The 20,928-nt window shown below is 56.4% G+C and overlaps 1 protein-coding gene across 1 annotated transcript in view; it reads left to right on the top strand.

The window, feature by feature from the left end:
- Nucleotides 1-20,928, top strand: part of CFAP77 (cilia and flagella associated protein 77) — a 125,820-nt gene that overhangs the window by 83,683 nt on the left and 21,209 nt on the right. Inside the window, exon 4 of the mRNA XM_040963772.1 lies at nt 19,559-19,664. Within this exon, the coding sequence (XP_040819706.1) occupies nt 19,559-19,664 (106 nt within the window). The remainder of the gene's footprint in view (nt 1-19,558; nt 19,665-20,928) is intronic.

Genomic DNA, 20,928 nt, shown 5'->3' with positions numbered 1-20,928 from the left:
AAAGACAGCTTCCCTAAGTCACAGCGCGGACTTGTGCGGAGGCTTCCCGTCCCGAGCTCCGTCGTGCCCACATGGGGACGCAGAAGACCAGCTTTGGGGCTGCGACCCTCCATGGCACCACAGGCCCTCGTCGGCCAGGCATCCATTAGTCGCTGGCTTTCAATAGGAAATCCGCAGCCGCTGGAGCCGGCCGCGACCACTGGGGGCCCGGGGAAAGGCCGTGATGGAGTGCTGGCTGTATCCACAGTGATGGCAAGTGGGCTTTGCATATGCAAATTGAATGGATTTTAAAATGGTATTTAATGACAATTTTCGCGGCAGACATTAACATTAATTGCCCCAAAATGAAAATGCTGCATTAGGTTGCTGTTAGCAGCAAATATTGTGGCCATAAAGCTCTATCTTCATCTGCGGCCGCCCGCTCTGATGTGACAGGGCGGCTCGGCAAATTGCAGGCAAAAAGCGCTTTATGGAACGCAGATATCCCCCAAGCAGGCCCAAATCAGCATCAATTTCGCTTTATTTCTCCATAAATGGAGGTTAAGTGGCTGCTGAAGAAGCTTTTGCTGAGAGACGCGACCTGCCCGGGGCAAGCTCCCCCGCCCTGCGGCACCCCCCGCCACCCCCACCGGATGCAGAGACCCAGTGACCAGATCACCGCCCTCCACTGACGGGACTGTTATCATAAAGCTATGGGGCCGAAGCCTGCCCTCTAATGATCGCTCCTCCAAGCCCTCCCTGTGCCTGTTTCTTAAAAAGCTAGTCTACAACCCCACTCAGTTACAGCTGCCACCTTGAGCAGGCCAGTAAGCCAGGGAGCAAACACGTCACCTCCGACAGGCAGGGACATGCACACGGAGACCCCTCTAAGGTGGGGGTGCGGCCAGCACGGGGCGGCCCTGTGTCCCCGTAACAAGCTGCTCCTCCTGCCCATTCGACTTTCACCTACCAGGTGGGACCCACACCTAAACTCGGGGTGACTGCATCACTTCCTGCTCCCTTGGGCTGTTGGGCACCAGTGTTCACCACCGGTTGGGGGAGGCACCTGGCATTCAGGGAGCTTTTGTGGCTGAAAGGAGATCTGAACCGTCCCCCAGAAAGCGGACCAGGGGTCAGCTGACTCCAACCGGTAGGGCAGAGGAGGGCTGCGGCCAAGTCAACGCACAAAAATGCCTGTGTCACTCATATAGTGATTTAAATAAATCAGTTTCTGGAGCTGGCATCATGGCATGGCAGGTTAAAGTGCTTCCCACACAGGCGCTGGTCCATCCGTGCCCTAGCGTCTCCACTTTTGATACAGTTCCCTGCTAATGACATGGGAAAAGCAGCAGAGGATGGCTCAAGTTCTTGGGCCTCTGAACTGACTGGCTTCGGCCTGGCCGGGCATTGGCCATGGTGGCAAACTGGGCAGTGGATGGAAGATCTGTGTCTCCCTCTCTATCAGAACACTGTCAAATAAGTAGTCTCCCCCCCCATTTTTTATTATATTTTTGACAGTATTTACATAGTTTATTAGGGTAAAAAGGTTCAAGGGCTACAGGAAAATGGGTCCGACTACTTGAGCAAGTGGGATGTACCCCTCTTCTCCGTCAGCCCCCCGCAGGGCCGGGCTCTGCCTCTTCATCCACCCCGCCTCCCCTGGCTTCTCTCATTTCTGTGTCTTGGAACCACACAGACCCATCCAGGATGGTGGTCCTGACTCCTCTCCCTGGCCCCCCCATCCCACCGCCCTAACCCGGGACCAGCAGATGCTTCCAGCCGCCAGAGCTGCTGTGGACTGACTGAGCTAAAGCAGGCAGGTGTGCTGTGCACACAGGAGCACGCACGGTCCATCCTGCCTCCCCCAGGCCGCCGGTCTCCGTGCCTCTCACAGGCCGGGTGAGGCAGTGAGCGCACACCTGTGGATTCTGCCCCTGGGGTCAGCAGCTGGAAGGAGCCCAGCCGCCCCCTGGCAGCTCTCACCGCTGTAATCAGCTTTCCTCTAGGGAGGTGGAAGCAGCATTTAAGGCCACAGCCGCTGTGCCCCAGGTCGCTCAGCAGATCCGTCTGGGGGCCAGAAATGTAACCAAGAAGTAGGCGCTTAATTATTGATGGGTTTTAATAAGTACTTGCAAATGTGCACATGCCCTCAGCGTGTCTTGATTGTGATGCTTCTAATTGTTCCAGCATTGTCGATTAGGTTGAGTCCAGGGGATGGTCTGGAGGGAGCAGCTGGCATGCTTCTCGCGCGTTCCAGGGGCGCCGGCCTCCGCCCGGAGTCTCACGCCACACTTGGGGCAGGGTGCTAGAGGGGCAGCCCTCGCTGCCAGATGGCACGTGCACTTAGGGCAGCGCCCGTGCACTTGTGTGGGCACCTCAGGGGTGTCCTCTCGACATAACCCTGGTGTCTCAGCGAGAGATAGCTTGGTTCTCCTCTCCCCTGCCCGCCGCAGAAGAGGAGCCAGGAGGCCGGAGTGAGCACGAGTGGCCGCTATGCACTGGGGTCAGACCTGTCACCTGGCCCTGACCGTGCCACTGGCCTGTCCCTCTGACACACGCAGGCTGCTCTTCCTGAGTCCCGAGGAGCTGAGGTTGCACTGTCAGGGTGGGTTTTTTTTTTCTTTTTCTTGTTCGTTTGTTTTAAAGCTTTGGAATTCCAGTGGAACTCAGCTTGAACTCCTCCATCTTCCTGTTCATTCCCCAAATGACCACAGCAGTCAGATCTGGGGAAGCCGGAGCCAGGAGCCTGGAGCTTTGTCGGGGTCTCCCACGCATGTGGGGGCCCAAGGGCTGCTTTCCCAGGCCAGCATGAGGGAGCTGGATGGGAAGCAGAGCAGCTGGGCTTCCAACTGCTCTCTGTATAGGATGCCACTGCCACAGGAAGCGGCTTTTCCAGCACAGCACAGCACCGCCCCTTCCGCTTTGCTTTTGTGGTGTCACCTGTGTCACCTTCTCTTGCGTGGCTCCTCCCACTGCAGGAATCTGAGTCCTGACAGGTCTCCTAGCATCTGGCCACATGGAAACACCCCAGGGATGGTTTAGCCCACCCTGGCATCTCAGGGACTGACCACGGTGCCTTTGCTGCAGAGACCCTCAGCCAACACTGGCTGAATAAGCGCTTGACCGAATGACCACACCGAAACCTGAACCTGAAGGCAGGAGTGACATGTGCCCTCATCCACCCATCAGTCTGGTCCAGGCGGCCGCTGACCTAGCCACCCAGAGCGGTCGGGCTACAGAGACACGAGGAACACGTGAGAAGTCGGGCAGGCGGACGCCCTTCTTTCCTTGAGCTGGGGACCACTGTGCGCCTCTCCTAGATACGTCACTGGCCCGTCCTGACAAGTGTGACCGATGGGGGAGCTTGTGCAGGCTGTTAAGAAGAAAAAGGAAAAATCCACCATCTGACAGGTGTTTTGAATCTCCCCTCCAGACTGATTTATTTTACAAATTTACAGTGGGCCCATCCGTCACTCTGGGTCGTTTTGTGTCTTCTGCAGCCGACGACCAGGAACCAAGCCAGCCACCCAGAAGCCAGTGAAGTAGCCCCAAGTCCCTGCCCCAGGGTGGGTTCCTCTCTTGGTGGCTGGACCCCTGACTTGCAAGCCCATAGCCTACCACCAGGGGGCACACGTGGCCCGGCCTGGGAGCCTCCTGCAGCAGCATCCCTCCAGCTTCCCTCCAAGGCACAGTCGCCTGCAAATTCACTCCTTGGGCCCTGTGGCTCCATCAGAGTCCAGTGGACATGCCTAGTACTGAGCAGGTGCTCAGGAAAGTCTGGGCCCTTTAAGGCCTTGACTCAGAGCTGCTGAAAGCAAAGAGACCACCCTTTCAGGCCCCAGAGACTCCAGTGCCATTTAACAGACTGTGTGTGCCCCTCCCACTGGACCAAACATGTCTGGGAGGCAGGAACAGGGGGCACATGAGCCGTAAACATGGGGGGCCTCCCTGCCACGTCCTGCCGATGGAGTCATACTGGAACCTCAGGTTTGAAAGTCCTCTCAGAAGGCGACATAAACAGCAGAACACCCAGAGTTGGGAACCATGGGGCTGGCGTTGGGATGGGATGACGAGACCACTGTGCACATAGAGCAGGGCAGGATGCCAGGCCTTTCCAGCTGGTGCAGCAGGTGCAGCCCCTGAAGTTGTCATGAGGACAATAGGGCGGGAGCAGGGCTTGCCCTCTGGGACTGTGAGAATGAAACAGGGGTGATGTGTGCAGGGTGGGCCAGGGAGCGGACAGTGGCAGAGTCCTCACCAGGCGGCCAGCAGGTGCAATGCTGAGTGCTTTGCATGCCTTGTCTCATTTGAATGCTCACAAGTCAGCGATGGGGTGGTGGGGACTAACAGCCCCATGTGCCACATACAGAACTGGAGCCCCAGAGAAGTAAGTGAAGCCAGTGCCCACAGCCACCGGCACTGGGATTCGAGCCCTGTCTCTTTGCAGGGCCACCATCCCCTCTCCATGGCTGCACAGAGCGAGGCCCTGGCTAAGGAAGTCAGTCTGCATTCCTGGACTCCCTCCACCAGGGTACAGGTGGTCCTGTGCAGGGGTGAAACTGGCTGCCAACCCTGGCTGCCATGTCGCGACCCCATTGTCCTCCCATGCAGGCCCATGCAGGCGGCACCCAGTGCCTCTTTAGTAATGAGAGCCCAGATGGCTGTTTTAATGGTGCAGGCAGCACGGACACTAGGGCCTCTATGTCGCTAGTCGAGCACCTCTGCTGGGGCTTGGGGTACCCCAGACCAGTCCCATGGAGTTGTTCCTTCTCAGGCCCACTTCCTCCTCTGGAGCTGGATCTTGAGGGAGGTTAGTGTCAAGGGACCCTGGCAGAGATGGAACGGGAGAAAGGAGTGGAGGGGCCGGCGTGATGGCTCAGCTGCCTAAATCCATCACCTGCAAGCTCCAGCATTCCACATGGATGCTGATTCATGTCCCAGCTGTTCCATTTCTGATCCAGCTTCTTGCTGATGGCCTGGGAAAGCAGTTGAGGATGGCCCAAAGCCTTGGGACATTACACCTGTGTTGGAGACCAGAAAAAGCTCCTGGCTCTAGTCTTCAAGTTGGCTCGGCTCCAGCCTTTGTGACAGTGGATGGGATGGCTGCCTTTCAGATACAAACAAGTGAATCTTTAAAATAAACTGTCCCCCCCCCCAGCTCCCTTCCCGCTCCCCCCAGATCCCCCATCCATTCCTGGGAGGCATGGCCAGCTGCTCAGGTGCCATTCTCTCCACCTTGTCCCTCCTACACAGTGGCTTTGTCATCAAAGCCACAGCAGAGGCATCTGTCATGCTCTGCCCTGCCTCTCTCCTGCGACCCAGAGATTTATTCCTGGCTGATGCTCATGGTATCTGGGGAGGGGAGGGCTTAGGGAGGTGCCAGTGGGTCTGTAATGGATAGGGCCACCACTCTCCTGGGGCCTGCCCAGGCCCGAGCTCCATCCATCAGGAGCGGCTGGGTGCCAAGGTCAGCGCTAACAAGGCCGGGCCAGCCACTCCCCTTCGGGGACTCCCTGTCCCTGCCCATTGTCACATTGCACACACACTCCAGCTCTGCTCTTGCCTGTCTCTGTACACTCCCTCTCCTGCTCTGGGCGGAGCCAGAATCCCGCCAGAGACCTGACCCACCTGTGCCCACAGCAGGTTTGAGGTGAGGGGACACAAGGGCAGAAGAGCCAGCCAGCGGCCCCTGGCCATATCCAGCTGCACAGAATCCACATGTTGTGCCTGGGATCAGTGGGCCACGCCCGGAAGGAGCCTAGCTCCATCGATTGGAAGCAGCCATTTATTTGTGCCAGGCAGCCGAGGCCCTGTGTGCATTTTGAGTTGCAAGAACCTTCAGAACTTCAGCCCCTGCATGTCAAGCAGCATGCAGGTGCTAATGCACCTGCCAAGGAGGCAGCTTGGCTGCAACCCATCCTCTATGTGGCCACACACAGTGTTGCGGGGCCAAGGCACAAAAGGACCAGCTACCATCTCCTGAGCCCAGACGTTTGCCAGGCTCAGCTGTGGGAGATGTCGAAAACCCAGGCTATGGCAGCATCAGCTGGCAGAAGCTGGCACTGGGGGCTGATTCTGTCAAGTTAAACTACAGAACCACCTGGAGAGTGCATAATCCGGAAGTGGGAGAGGCCTGGGAGGGAAATAGTGGGCTCCTCCCTCTTGGATTACCACTCCAACTGGAGGACACAAAAACCAGGACAGGGACAGGGGTGGCTGGACAGAGAGGCACCCACCAGCATGTGTACGAGCTGGATTGTGGAGCTGCTTAGATGGAACTAAGCCTTGATACCCATTGACATGTATGAGAGCTTAGTGGGATGTGGGACAGACTGGACTAGTCTGCTGCACATACTGGCAAACCAGAATAGGGGCCAGGCCTGGTGGGGGTTACTGTGGGTCGCTCTAACTAGGCTGCAGCTCCCACTGGTTTATGTGAGGGCCAAGTGTGTGCTAGGCAGAACCAGGCTGGACTGCAACACCCATTGGTCCCAGTGGAAGACAGCGCTGGAAACAGAACTGACCCAGCAATTGCAACCACCAGCTGATCGGGGCGATGGACTGTGCCCGGCCGGGTACTTGCAAGTACATACAAGAACCTAGTCTGAGAACACCTCAGACAAAGTTTCTTTAGGGATCTCCCCAGTCGAACTGCCGGACTCGGAACCCTAACCATGAAAGGACAGAGGACAGAACAAATCAATCAACTACCCAGCTATATGTTGGCAGTGAAAAACAGGGCAAATGGAGACTCTAAGATGGACTGTGTCAACCAGTGGATTCTTCAGCAATTTCACAGTGCTTGGAGTGGCGAGACTGGCAGCAATTCATAACTGTTGAACTATCAAAACCACTTGAGCAAGACCCTTGGAGCATGCCCCACATCGGGGACCTGGGGTGGGTGGGAGACTGGTGGGGCTTCTCCCTTTATCTCCCCCTTTATCCCAGATACATGAAAAAAAAATGTGTGGAAATGATAGTCTTACCCACTTTCCTGTAGCCCTTGACCCTTTTTACCCAAATTAACTATGTAAAGATTGTCAAAAATATAATAAAAAATGGAAAAAGAAAATCCCAGCTATGGAGGAGGAGCTGAAGGTCTTCAGGGTATTCTCGTGGGGAGTTGGGGGTACCCAGGGTTGATATTTTGGACCAAAATCTTGACAGCTGGGGCAGGTGGCATTTGGCTCCATGGCTAGGTGCACTTAGGAATGAACTTCTCTCTCACACACACACAGCCATCAAAATAAATAAGTAGTGTTCAAAAATCCTGAAAAGTGGGCCCAGCACGGTAGCCTAGTATCTGAAGTCCTTGCCTCGCAACTGCCAGGATCCCATGTGGGTGCTAGTGCATGTCCTGGCTGCTCCACTTCCTGTCCAGCTCCAGTTCTTGTAACTCAAAACTGACGCAGGCCTCAGCTGCCCGGCACAGGTGCTTGTGGCCTGGAGGAGCGTTCAGGGACTGCCCAGAGCCTTGGGACCCTGCACCCAGCTGGGAGGCCCAGAGGAGACTCCTGGCTCCTGGCTTCGGATTGGCTCAGTTCCGGCTGCTGCAGCCACTTGGGGAGTGAATCACTGGACAGAGGATCTTCCTCTCTGTCTCCTCCTTTCTGTATATCTGACTTTCAATAAAAACTGAATAAATTTTTTAAAAAGCAAAAATACAGGGCAACCAGTTTTGCCTGGTTCAGACTGGATCTAGCAGGTGAAGCCATGGACAGACAGGAACCTCCTGGGGACCACAGCTGGCAGAAATGCCTCCTGCTGACAGCCACGAGCGCCAGTGGCAGGTGGCAGGCGGCAGCTTGAGCCTCAAGTGCCAGTGTCTCCTTCCCGTGGTCCTGGCAGGCCAGAGAGGAGCAGGTGCCTTCCGAAGCCCCTTGTATCGGACCGCCCAGCAGCATTTGCCTCTGTTCCTGTGGACCCGACAGTCCCCCACCATCACACCGTGATCCTTGCTCGCCTCACGCCTCCCTCCCTTCCCTGAGGCTGGGACATGCTTGCTTCCACCCAGCCTTCTCACCTCCACTTTCCTGTCTGACCACCACCAGGTGTCTGTGCACCTGTCGCCCTGGCCCACTGACTGGACCAGCCGCCCCAGGGGACCGCTCTCCCTCTTACTGCGTTCCAAGGCATTTCTCCCCCGCCCCCCCCCCCCAGCCTGGTGCGCCTGTGCGATGCCTTGTAGTTGCCATGAACAAGCAAGGAGGGTCACTGGCAGGTGTGCCCCGCCCCCCGCTGCCAGCCTGTTACGTCCCCCCCCCCGCCACCGCCAGCCCATTACCCCCCTCCCCGCTGCCAGCCGTCTGCCCCAATCTCCTTTGCTGCCTTGCCAGTGTCGGGCTGCAGCGTGGACATACTCCCTCACCTCTCGGGCACCGGGACCACCTGCCAGAAGGGAACGTGGGGCAAAGGGGAACAGCACCTCCCCTGAGTCCTGCACTTGACAAGAGCCCAGCCTCTAACCCTCTGATGACTTTCGTGGCCTCCTGGTGAGGGTGCCCAGTTGGTTCTCAGCAGCTCCCAGGTGCAGAGCCCCCTACAGGGTCTCTGAGTGGTCCGAGGTTCCTCATTGTTGGTCACTGACCCTTCTGGCTTTGCCAAGTGCTGCCCATCCTGTTGCTGCTGCCTCTCCACAGGGTGCCCGGGTGGGAGCAGCTCATTGGACCCACCCCGTGGACCCGTGGCCACACTGTGAATGTGCCAGCCCCTCCTCAGCAGCGTGAGCAAAGGACCGGCAGGCCCAGCCTCCTGCGGGCCACGGGGTGGGACCCCAAAGCATCCTGATGACCACGCATAGACAATGCCACACCTGACCAGTGACCAGTCAGCGTCAAAGTTCAGATGCTCTAAAAATACTCTAATAGAAAGTTCCCGAAAGGTGTTTCCTGTGCACACCTGGGCCCTCACTTGAGATCTCTGGTTTGATCAGGTAAATATTTCCAAAATCTGAAAGACAGCCAAAAGGCTGGCCACTGCTGGCCCCACGTGCTTGGATAAGGGGCCCCCGGCCTGCATGGGGCTGTGAAATTGTCACACAGTTTTATGAAAGTCTGCCATCGTGGGGACCTGAGTGGCAGCATACAGGACCTCTGTGTTAGGGCTTAAAACTGCACGTGAATCTAATGATCTTCATCAATATTTTGGTTAAAAAAAAAAATCCCACCAAAAGGTTTGAACAGTATCGGGGTATAGAGCGGGTAAGACTGGTCAGAACCACCTGCCTGGAACCACAACAGCTTTGGCCATCCGAGGAGGCATGGGAGTCACTTGGCAGCCAGAGGGATGAGCCTGTCCATGGTGCCTCAGGCCCAGGGGAGCAGGAACGCGCTGGCCCCAAGCACACTGGCCGGGAATGCAAGTGTGGCCTCCGGAGCCAGAGCTGCAGTGGGCACCGGGTGGGGGGGGAGGGGCGATCCCCGGGGGGTGGCGTGAGGGGCGGCTGCTCCATTAGCCCCGCTGCCTGGTCTAGTCCGCCCTACTGCTCCAACACCAGCCCAGACAGCCGTCCACCCCTTTCCTTGGGCTCGTGGCCCCGTGGGAGCCTCCGCAGCCCTCTGGAAGCAGCCAGCTGCTGGCATGTGAGAGATGGATTTTAATTTTATTTTAACAAAATAGCTGTCTCCACTGGAAGAAGCATCAAGAGCCAAGTAAGGAGCCGTCTCGAGCCGCCCCGCGTGGAACAGACCTCCGCGCTGTCATTGATTTTCCAGGAAGAAAAAAATCGCCTCTGGCTACTAAACCGAATTAGTAGTCACTGATGACCAATTATTTGAGCCCGCTGCGAACGCGCGCCGGCCTGAAGCCCAGTTTGTCAGAGCCGCGGCTCCCTTCTAAAACGCCTCTCCACAGATGCGCACCTCGCCTCCCTCAGAAGGGTCCTGCGCCAGTTCCAGGCACCAAGTTCTCTGGCTGCACCAAGTTTTAATGAGCAGAGCGGATGAAGATGGTTGCCATGAAAGGGCGCCTCTAATCCTCCCGGCGCTCCTGGCGAATCAGAGCTGTCAGCCCGCAAGCCCCCGCGCGCACAAAGTGTCAGCCTAATGTTTGCAAATGGTAATTTCCATTTCCCCGCGCTCTGAGATCAACCCCTGGTCTGGGGTATCAGTCGCAGAGCAGCGAGGGCGGATCTGATGGAATTCACCTGAGGCTTGTGAAAGGCTCATCTCACCGCGTGGCAGTCCCGGTTTTCCGCTGCATCAGGCTCCAGCGGGGCGCGGTTGGCGGGGTTAGGTTATGTGTCCGTGGGGAGATCAGGATAGACTCCTCCCAGATCTTAGTAGGGTTGACAGGTGCCTTGGCGGGGCGTGGGAGGGACACTGCCCAGGGTTAGTGCCACAGGAAATGGCAACGTGGAAGCCCTGGCAGCCACGTGGCGGGGGTGGGATGGGATGGTGAGAACCCCAGGGGAGTGCTCTTTAGGAAGGAATAACTTCACTGCCCAGCCAAGAGCAGGAACCAGGCACTCAGGCCCCATTTAACACGGTGTGTGAGCCAGGAACCCCGCCTCTTTGCGAGTTCAACCCGTTAGACTGGGGGCATGTGCCAGGGCATCCTGTAGTCCACAGGTGGAAACAGTGACATTGCACACGCGCACGCCTGCCAACCCTCCCCAGGCAAACTGAGGGAGGCCTCCGAGAGGGACCCTGTGCGGGAGGGGAGCAGGCCGGGGACCTGTGCTGGTCGTGTTTGGGGTCTGGTGGACCCAGAGGTGTGTGGGAGCAAGCAGGACAGGAGGGGCTGTGCCCAGGGCTTTAGCACCTAAGGGGAACGAGAAGCCACAGGTGGATGTTGCATCCCATACAGGTGCTAGCTGGAGTTCTGGCTGTTCCACGTCCCATCCACCTCCCTGCTGGTGGCCTGGGAAAGCAGCGGAGACGGCTAAGTGCTCCAGTCCCTGCTGCCCACGTGGGAGACTGTCGCCGCCCTAAAACGGCGATGTTAGATAATGTCCACCGACCGACCGCCCGCTTGGTGAAATAATATCGGCAAGTTGTTCAGAGTTGAGATGGAAGCTTTATTGGAAAATCCGCTCCTGGGCCCCATTCGCGCAGAGGGGAAGGAAGAGGGAAGCGAAAAGGGCGTCTGAGATACGTGTCTGGGAGTTTTATACCCATCTACACACGTGGGAGGGCAAAGGGGCTGTTCGTGTCCCAACTATGCAAGGAATGTCCATTCAGGTGTGCCATTGGTCAACTGGAATCCCGCCAGGTAGGTGACGTAACCGGCTCCTGTGGCCCCTCCTCCTGTGGGGGCGGGGCAGACCCGCCCCTAGCCTCCATTGCCCTGGGCAGCCATCATTCCGGACTCTTGGTAATAGGAAAGGGGGCGACGAAGTCGTTCTGGCTACTTCCTGCTGAAGGGGGGGGCGTAGTCCCTAATTGTGGTCCGGAGAGGGCTCTGTGGGCACTGGGACGTAGGGGTGGAGCAGCAGTTGGTTGAGAGTGACCCGTGAGGCTTCTTGGATTTTTTCTTTGGCAAACCTTAGAAAACAAGGAGCAATGGTTAATAAAAGGCCTATAACTATTAATGGGGTTAGTATAGGCATGAGCCAAGTTAGTAGGGGGGATTCCCAGATGTTAAAACCCGAATCCTTGCCCAGATTTGGCCAACTATTGAGTCGATCCCTTATTGACTGGAGATTTTTTATCCCAGTTTCTACTATACCAGATTCGTTAATATAATAACAACACTGTTCCTGTAGGAAGACACAGGTTCCCCCTTTGCTTGCAGTCAGCAGGTCCAGGGCTCGTCGATTCTGGAGTGCCACTTCAGCTAGCGAGGTGATTTGTCGCTGCAAGGATGCCAGGGACTGGGCTGAGTCTTCTATAGCCTGGTTGAGGTCTGCTTGGAGCTTGTTGACCTCGATGATAGAGTGACCTAGGGCTCCTGCACTGAGGACTACCGCCAACAGGGAGGTAGCAATAGACATTCCTACCAAAGTTAGAATGAAGACCGCCAGTTTGGTTTTTTCAAGATCCTGGGAATTTGAAATTTCCTGTTTAGCTTCTAAGCAAGAAAGCAGTGTTAGTTGGTGCACCTGCTAGAAAATAAATCACAGTTGACTGAAATAGAAGAAAATGAATTGAAAGAATTGGTGCTGGAAGCAAGACAATTACATTGAGCCATGTTTAGACATGGGGCAGGGGCTGGCCAGCAGAATGGAGATCCCAGACACCTTGCAATATATGAGGTTTCCCAGTGCGACACAGCTGTTTGGAATAATAACATTTGTTAAGAGGTGGGCTAGACATGTGCCCTTGACAGTGGCATGGGTTGCAATACACTAATGAGGCAAATCCAGCTGAAATGAAGAGGAAGGGGTTAGCTGTTGTCCAGAAGAGTAAGAGAGGAGTGAGGTAGTCGGGAGAGTTGGTGGGTCAAGGAAGTGGCAGACAATTTATCCTTGGTACAAGCACTAAAATGTTTGAGGTGAGAAATATGATACCAGGAAGTGTGAACAAGGAGTTTGGCAGCCACAGGCATGGTCAGGGTCACGAAGTGAGGTCTGGTCCACTGAGGTTGGAGTGAGCGTGGGTGGAGGGTCTTGAGGAAGACCAGGTCACCAGGCTAGAGAAGAGAGGCATCGGGGTCTGATGGTGTGGTAGCAGCCGGGTCTAGAAGATAGCAGTCGACGTGGTCTCAGAGAAGCTTTTGTGGGTGAACACATGGGTGAAATCGATCTGCCAATTCTCATCTGGTTAATGTCCTTGCAGCTGGTGAGTAGGCAACCTGAGCTTAAGGGCTCCTTGAGGAAAAACAGTGGAAAACATTAGGCAGGAGGAGTTAGTGAATGAGGCATTGGTGATGGGCATCCCTTTGGTGGTAAGGGATTCCCTCTCCTGCCAGATGGCAGAATGGGGAGGCAATTGGCCTCTAGGATGGACTCAGGAATGAGTACCACATAGGCTGCATGGTGCAACGATGCAGGTTGGACACCGAGCTACCATCCACCACTAAAGAGTGAGGTCAGGAGACTGTAGAGGCTGGTACAGCAAGCCTTCCCTAGGTAAGAAGTGAGAATCAAGGACCGGCTGGCAAGAGTGAGAGATTGGAAGTTGAGGAAAGTGTTAAGGGGAGAGGACGGTGGGTGAAGTTCTCAGGAAAGACTCATAGTTACATCTCATTGGTGCATAACCGGAACAACACACAAATTCCACAAGCTGTGGGAAAGGGGAAGCAGGAAGCAGTGTCAGGGTCCAGGTTGGGATGTTGGAATCACTCACATTTTTCCTTTCTGTTACATGTTGGGGAGGAATGGCAGGCTCCCAGCCCTGCAAAAGAACTGGTTAATGATTTGGTTAGAAGAAATTTATACATTTGAGTGGATGACACAGGAATGGAGGGAGGGGTTACTTATCAAAATGATGGATTGATTTCCTCCTGAAGCTCACTGGAATATGTAGTCTCTGAGGGTTGGTCTTGAGGAGCTTCTTTGGGGTGCCTCTATGGTGACACACGGATCATCTTGGCAGGTGTTGACCTTCTGTGCAGATTCCACATTCTGGCCATTCTTGGATGGAGAGTCCATTTGACTCGAGGCACGCTCTTGAGGGTCCGGGAAAAGCCACCTGACCCCTCACTGCCCAAGGCGGCCACGTTTAAGTCCTTATCTCTGCTGCTCCTGTAAGCTTTCCTCCCGCTTCTCCAGCCCTCTTTCCGCCACCCTCCTTCCCATATTTCTTCCTGTACTTTCTGCTGCATTTCTCCGTTCTTGTCCCCGTTTCTCCGTACTGCTCTTACTGCTTCTATACCGCTTTTGTGTCCCTCTGCCCGCTTTTGTCCATTCTTGTACGCCTTAGCTTTTCCACCCGAATATCTTAACCTTCTTCCCCTCTCTGCTGCCCCGTTCATCCCGTTCCGTCCGTCGTTCTTTCCCCAGTCTTTCTCTGGCTGTCTGTCTGTCTTAGTCGTCCGTCTGTACTATCCGTCGCCTAGCTTTTTACTGATTACTTTTATACCGTTCTTCACCAATCACTTCTCCCTGTGGGTCCACTTGGCACTACATGATAGGCCAGTAATCGCTGCGGGGGCATTAGCCTATCCCTGTGACTTCCTGTTTACCTGCTGGCGAGACCAACTCCGCCTCCTGGCCCTGGGCCAGCCACCATCTTGCGGTGGCCCCTTTCAATCCCGGAGCGGCTTCAGCACCCCACTCCCCACAGAAGACCCAGATGGGGATCCCTGCTGTTTAGGGGTGGGAGAAATACTCCCTTGTTACAATCAAACTACGTTTACTAAAAAAAAAAAAGGCCTGGAAGACAGGAAAATGGGGCCTAACCAGGACTGAGCCACAGTGTGGGGGTGTGCTCTGCCCACGGCCTCCCTGGGCGACCCGGGGAATGTCCACTCATCCTTGGCTGTCTGTGGGGGGTGTGCAGGTACCAGCTGGGGCTGAGCAGTGCCCATACACCCGGCTGGGACCTGGCATCCGTGACCCTGCCCATCGACTGTGTCACCTCAGCAGGTGATGCCAACCTCCTTAACCGATTACAATAATCGTAAGACCGCCATGTAGACAGAAGAGAGCGGGCCTGCTGCCTGCCTCCCTGTGGAGCTCACCTGGTGGGCGGGCTTCCTGCCAGTCTTCTTTCACCCCTTCGCCACTGGCACTTGCATCTGTAGGTCCCCTGCCCACCCCCACCTGGCCCACCAGACTTCCTCACCCTGCAGATCTCGCCACAAGAGGCCTATACTTGCATCCGTGTGGTTACATTGTGTTGTCACAGGTAACTGTGGTTACATGGTATTATCACATGTAATTATTTTCTTTCCTATAGATATGTTTGACTTGAGAAGCAGGGGGAGAGAAAGAAGCAAAGGAGAGAAGGCGAGTGTGCACTCCCTCTGTAGTGAATCCCCCCAGTGCCCACAGGAGTGAGAACTGAGCTGGGCAGAAACCAGGAACTGAGGATTCAGCCCAGGCTCAGGTGCAGGAACGCAGTTCTTCGGCTGCCGCAGCTGCCTCCCCGGGTGCGGACTGGTGGGCAGCTGGACTCTGGAGCCAGAGCATCGGTCCAAATCAGGAGCTCTGTTGTATGACACAGGTTTTTACAGTGAATGTCATTGTGTGTGACGTCATGGCATGTGACATGGCGTATGACATCACGCACGTGTCACCGTGGTACATTGTGGTGCAGGTCACCATGGTCTGTGTGGCTGGAGGTGCTGGCCGTTTTTTACTCACCATTCCCGTCTGTTTTGCCTTGACCCATTTTGTAAGAAGGTTGGAGATTTTGCTGCAAAGCTTTGGAATGTCTTTATCCTAGATATAAATCTTTTGTCAACAGCATACTTTGCAAATATTCTACTCCTGCCTTCGAGGCCTTGGCATTCAGTGGCTGAGCCAGCTGTCAACCAGCTCGCAAATGCAGGAGCTGGGGTGCTCGTGGTCTGGCCTGGAACCTGTCTTTTCATCTTCACAGTTCCTGTGGAGTTTGCCAGCTTGTCCATTGGTTTCTTCTCTGGGTCATGCTTTGGTGTCCAGTCTCAGAACTTTTGCCTGGCCTGCAAGTTTGACAATTTTCTCACCTGTTTTAAATCTGTGATCCATCTGAGCTCATCCTTACATAAGAGGCGAGCTGGGGGGAGAGGGTTCTCTTTCCTGATTTTATGCTGCACTTACCCAAGATGGCCAGGACTCCAGAACCATCTGTGGGGACATCTGTCCCCGTGTCCACCAACCATGTTCGGGTCCGTCCACTTCTTCTCCTTCATTGATCTTAATTCACATGGAACCCAATTTCTTTTTTTGAAGATTTATTTATTTTTATTGGAAAGGCAGATCAAATCTACAGAGAGAAGGAGAGACACGGAAAGATCTTCCATCAGTTGATTTACTCTTCAGTTAGCCACAGTTGAGCTGATCTGAAGCTGGAAGCCAGGAGCTTCCTCAGGGTGCAGGGGCCTAAGGACTTGGGCCATCCTCTACTTTCTCAAGCCACAAGCAGGGAGCTGGATGGAAAGTGGAGCAGCCGGGATGTGAATGAACATTCATAAGGGATGCTGGCCGTTGAGCCAGTTGAGCATGGGTAACGCCCCAAGTATTAAGTATAACCCCTAAAACCTTATCCTTCTGTCTCTTTCCCTCTTCTCTCTCACTCCCATTCTTTTCAACAAATTGCTATTGAGAGCAGCCTGGGCCGCTTCCTCCCGTCTGGCCGCCCCTCCGGTCTGGCCGCCCCTCCTGCCTGGCTGCCCCTCCGGTCTGGCCGCCCCTCCTGCCTGGCCGCCCCTCCTGCCTGGCCGCCCCTCCGGTCTGGCGGTGCTGGTACTTGATGACAGCATCCACGTCAGCTAGAGCCTTCTCAGCGCGTGAGCTGGTCCTGCGTGAGCCCTCGAAGAGAGGACGCCACCACTGGGACCTCAAGGCAAGAGAGGACACACCCTGTGCAGGAGGATTTCAGTGGAGGAAAGGGCTTGGAAGGCCGGGGTGAGCTGGGGGTGTGGCAAGGGTCTGGGTGAGCCAGGGGGCCATCGTGACGGCCGGGGCATGCCAGGGGGCCACGGCAATGGCCAGGGCAGGCCAGGAGGCTGTAGCAAGAGCCAGGGCAGGCCAGGGAGACCGTGGCGAGGACCAGGGCAGACCAGGGGGCCATGGTGAGGGCCAGGATCAGGGTCAGGTTGTACCAGAGGGCCAGGGTGAGCCAGGGGGACCACAGTGAGGGTCAGGGCGGGCAGGAGCCGGAAGGGCCTGTGGATCATGGTAATGAGTTTCTTGTGATTTATGCCCTGGGTTTCCCCTACACCAGACCAGTTCCTCCACCTGTTAGTGACTCGAGCAGACGGGGAAGACCAGCAGGATGTCATCTGGGCAGCCTGGGCCAGGGCCTCCCGAGGTTTGTCCGGCACCCTTGGGCTCCTAGCCCCTACCCGGCACTTTCCCAGTAATAAGTTCTGCTGCCCGGAGAGCCGGTCAGCGGAGGCCGCTGGAGGGCCACGAGGGCAGGCTTGTGCTGGCGATGGATTCGGGGGCGCTGCTGGAAGGACAGCTTTGCTGCAGCAAGGAGCCTCTTGGGGTCGATATTTTGAGATTACGCATCTTGTGTCATTAGAAAGCACAGCTATAAATTGGGCTGCTCCAGTGCATGGGATGTGCAATAATTAAGTAATAAAAGTCACCACAGCGGGGGACAGCAGCTGGGAAACAAAGAGGCCAGCTTGTAGATGCCACAAGCACCTCTGTGAAGAGGCCTGGGGCCTGTGAGCCATGCCTCACAGCCACACAGTGCCTGTGAACATGAACAAGTTGCGAGGTGAGAAGTGTTGATAACGACCTCAAAGGCTTGTTAGACGGCTGTAATGGGGATGCCGGGTGCAGCATGCGAAGCCACCACCCACGATGCTGGCTTCCTTGTGAGCGCTGGTTTGAGTCCCAGCTGCTCCACTTTGAATCCAGCTCCCTGCTGACATGCCTGGGAAAGCAGCAGAGGCTGGCCCACGATCCTGAAACTTTCCTGGGTCATGGGACCAAAGCCACAGGGCACAGCATGGTCGCACCGCCGCTCACAGTGAATGCAGTGCCACTGACTTTGGACCTGAGGTCACAGTGGGATGTCCAAGGGTGAACTCAGATGCCAGCTTGGACCCGTGTGCCTCTGGCGAGTCGCCATTAGCCATCAGATTCTGTGTGTCGGGCTCTGTGGTGGACACCGCTCACGCACACACAGCAGTTCCTAGCAGGGTTGGCAAAGCCGTAACCCGCTACATCAGGAATTTGCTGCCTTCCGGTTCTGCAGGCCCGAGGCCAGGGCCACACTACCCCTGGCACCTCCAGGAAGGGCAGGGGGCTTCCCCCTCTTCCGGGTCCGTGGCAGCTCACACGGAGTCTGTGATGGGGTGTCCTGTGCCCTGTGCCCTGTGCCCTGTGCCCTGTCCCTGTGCCCCATGCCCCGTGCCCCGTGCCCTGTGCCCTGTGCCCTGTGCCCTGTGCCCTGTCCCTCGCCACCTGTGGCAGGTGCTGCTCAGACCCCCCACTCCTTCCTGACTGGCAGAACACTCGTTGTTCGGTGAGGTCACCCTTGCATATACAGGAAGAGCGATAATGACGATGCCAATGATGCCCCATGCCTTGTGACTCTCCCGTCCCCCTTCTGCCGGATCGTGTCAGTGGCCAGACGCTTGCATTCTCTGTGGGAACTGTCCCTCATCGCCCACTTGGCCACCCTGAGATGCAGCTGGCCTCACTATTCGTAGTAAGATTTCACAGCCTGATCACCTGCTCCCCCCCACAGGTGCCATATCTGCATATGCAAATAGGAGACCAAAGGATTCTGATGCAGCAGCCTCTGCCCACCAAGGTCATCTGAGGTCATACCAGTGGTGCCCAGCTGCTCCAGGCTGCCCTCTGATGGCATCCTGGGGCTGCCAGCACAGGGACATCTCAGGCCATTTCTCTAAGCGTCCAGATCCCATGATGGGAGAACAGCATTTAGGAACTACGGGCTAGGCCTTGTGGGGGTGTTCATTGCTACTGGACTGTGGTCACTTCCAAACTTCACAGTGGACACAGATACACCCGTGTGGCTCTACAGAAAGATGGAAAATACTGAATTCCAGGGTGGTATTTTATACTTTGATTTCTACCTGCTATATGGTTCCAAAGTCTAAGCTGTAACCCACGTTTACACCAAGAGTTGCAGCTCCCATTCCTGCTTCTTCCTTCCTGTCCTCTCACCCCGCTGGCGACGAGGGGTTGGCTGGGCTTTCCAGGTTCTTCCTTGGAAATAAAAGCGCCCTACACAGGCTCTGCAGGGCAGGCAGCAGGGGCTGTGCACGCGGTGGGCAGCCTTGCGGTGGACAGGGCTGCAGGTTCGGCTCTCCCTGACCGCTCCCCAGTTGGAATGAAGCCAACACTTAGGAAAGCGGGCAGCCATGCCTTGGTCCTGCCCATTCGCGGTGGATTGTTCCAGAGGTTTTGCTGGATTCCCCGACTGCTAATAGGGAGCATTCTGATGTCCCCCATCTTTGATCTGACCTAGCAGGTGGACTGGTTTCTGTGGGACGAAGTTGCACTTTTTCAGAGTCTGGCCATTGTCCACTCTGTTTAGGGTTTCGGCTGCAGGACACAAAGCCTGAGTAGGCCTGATTCAGGCCGCCTCCCCGCCCTTGTCCAAGATGGAGTGGTGTTGTGAAGGGAATGGGCGTGCGTGATGAGGCTGGTGCAGGACCAGGGTCAGAGAGAACCAGCACAGATATTGAAGGCAATAGTCTTTAGTCGGTTGTGAAGAGGGGCAGACCCCCACAGCCCTGAGCTCCATGCAGAGCCCCGCACAGACGGGATGGTCAGCCAACGAGCTGGTTGCGAGGGTCCCCGGAGGGAGACATGCTGAGCGGAGACGCTAGGAACAGGTTGAGGGGACGGAGTGCTTGCCTCTGGTTGAACCTGACTGCAGTTGGACCAAGGTGAGAGTTTGCCATCCCCTGGGGACCAGCACCTTCAGCGCTGGGAAGGACCTGCCTCTCCCACTGTTTTTGGGCCTGAGAGGGCCTGGGAATAAGGCAGGTGGCCTAATGGGCGACAAAAGCACCAGAGAGGGGATGGCATGGCCTCGAGCCCTGTGTGCACCTCTCTCCCCAGGCCGTCGACGCCCTTCTTCGACCTGCTGCAGCACCGGTACCAGCAGCTGTGGGTGCAGGAACAGAAGGCTACACAAAGAGCCATCAAGCTGGAGAAAAAGCAGAAGGTAAAGGTGGCCCCTCGGTCCCACATGCCCCTGGGTCCAGTGCTGCCGGCCCCTCGGTCCCACGAGGCCCTTGGGTCCTGTGCTGTTGGCCCCTCAGACCCACGCCGCCCCTGGGTCCTGTGCTGCCGGCCCCTTGGTCCCACGAGGCCCTTGGGTCCTGTGCTGCTGGCCCCTTGGTCCCACGCAGCCCCTGGGTCCTGTGCTGCTGGCCCCTTGGTCCTATGCGACCCCTGGGTCCTGTGTGGCTGGCCCCCGGGCCACTTGGTCCCACGCAGCCCCTGAGTCCTGTGTGGCTGGCCCCCGACTCGGTCCTCACACGGCCCCTGGGTCCTGTGCTGCTGGCCCCCCACTCGGTCCCACGAGGCCCCTGGGTCCTGTGTGGCTGGCCCCCCACTCGGTCCCATGAGGCCCCTGGGTCCTGTGTGGCTGGTTCCGGGCTCAGGCCCCCGGGTGGCCCAGCTGGAAGAAGCTCCTGTGTCTAAGGATCTGTTGAGAGGCCAATAAGGAGAAAGGAATTGAGATTGGCCAGCCAGTGTTCTGCCCCAAATGTTCCTAAGGCTGGGGCCAGCCTGGGGTCTGGGCTTGAACCCAGGCACTGGGTGGGCCACGGGCATCTTTCTAACAAAAAAAATAATTAATTTATTTGAAAGGCAGAGTGAGAGAGAGAGAGAGAGAGAGAGAGAGAGAGTATGTGTGTGTGTGTGTGTGTGTGTGTGTGTGTGTATCCATTTGCCAGTTCACTCCCCAGATGGCTACATGGCCAGGACTGGGTCAGTCCAAAGCCAGGAGCCAGGATTTTCTTCCAGGCCTCCACCATGAGTGCAGGGACCCAAGCACTTGGGTCCTCTTCTGCTGTCTCCCAGGGGCATTAGCAGGGAGCTGGCTGGGAAGTGGAGAGCTGGGATGGCAGTGCCGCAGGAGGAGGCCTCATCAAGCCTGTCAAGCACCGTGACCACCGGGCTAGAGGCCTGCCCCCACTGCAGATGTGCAGGTGATGTTTGGGTGTGGTGGCGGTGAGAGTTAAGTCTCTTGCTGCACTGATTGGAAATTCTGAGCCAGAAAGGGCTGTGGCCATCCTCTGGCTCCCACATGGGTACAGCCAGCCAACCCCGTGAGCCACCCGCCTTCTCCCAGGGCCTGCATTAGCAGGAAGTAAGAGCCCAGAGTCAAAGAGCCAGGAGTTAGGGGCGTGCATTAGGGTGAGGTAGTAACACAGCAAGCTAATCCTCCAGCTGTGGGGTCAGCATTCCCATACAGGCACCGT

Source organism: Ochotona curzoniae, unplaced genomic scaffold, assembly GCF_017591425.1.
Source record: "Ochotona curzoniae isolate NIBS_2020 unplaced genomic scaffold, NIBS_Ocur_1.0 scaffold_3208, whole genome shotgun sequence".
Taxonomy (NCBI): domain Eukaryota; kingdom Metazoa; phylum Chordata; class Mammalia; order Lagomorpha; family Ochotonidae; genus Ochotona; species Ochotona curzoniae.
The sequence above is the reverse complement of the archived record's forward strand: the minus strand, read 5'-3'. Positions and strand labels throughout refer to the sequence as shown.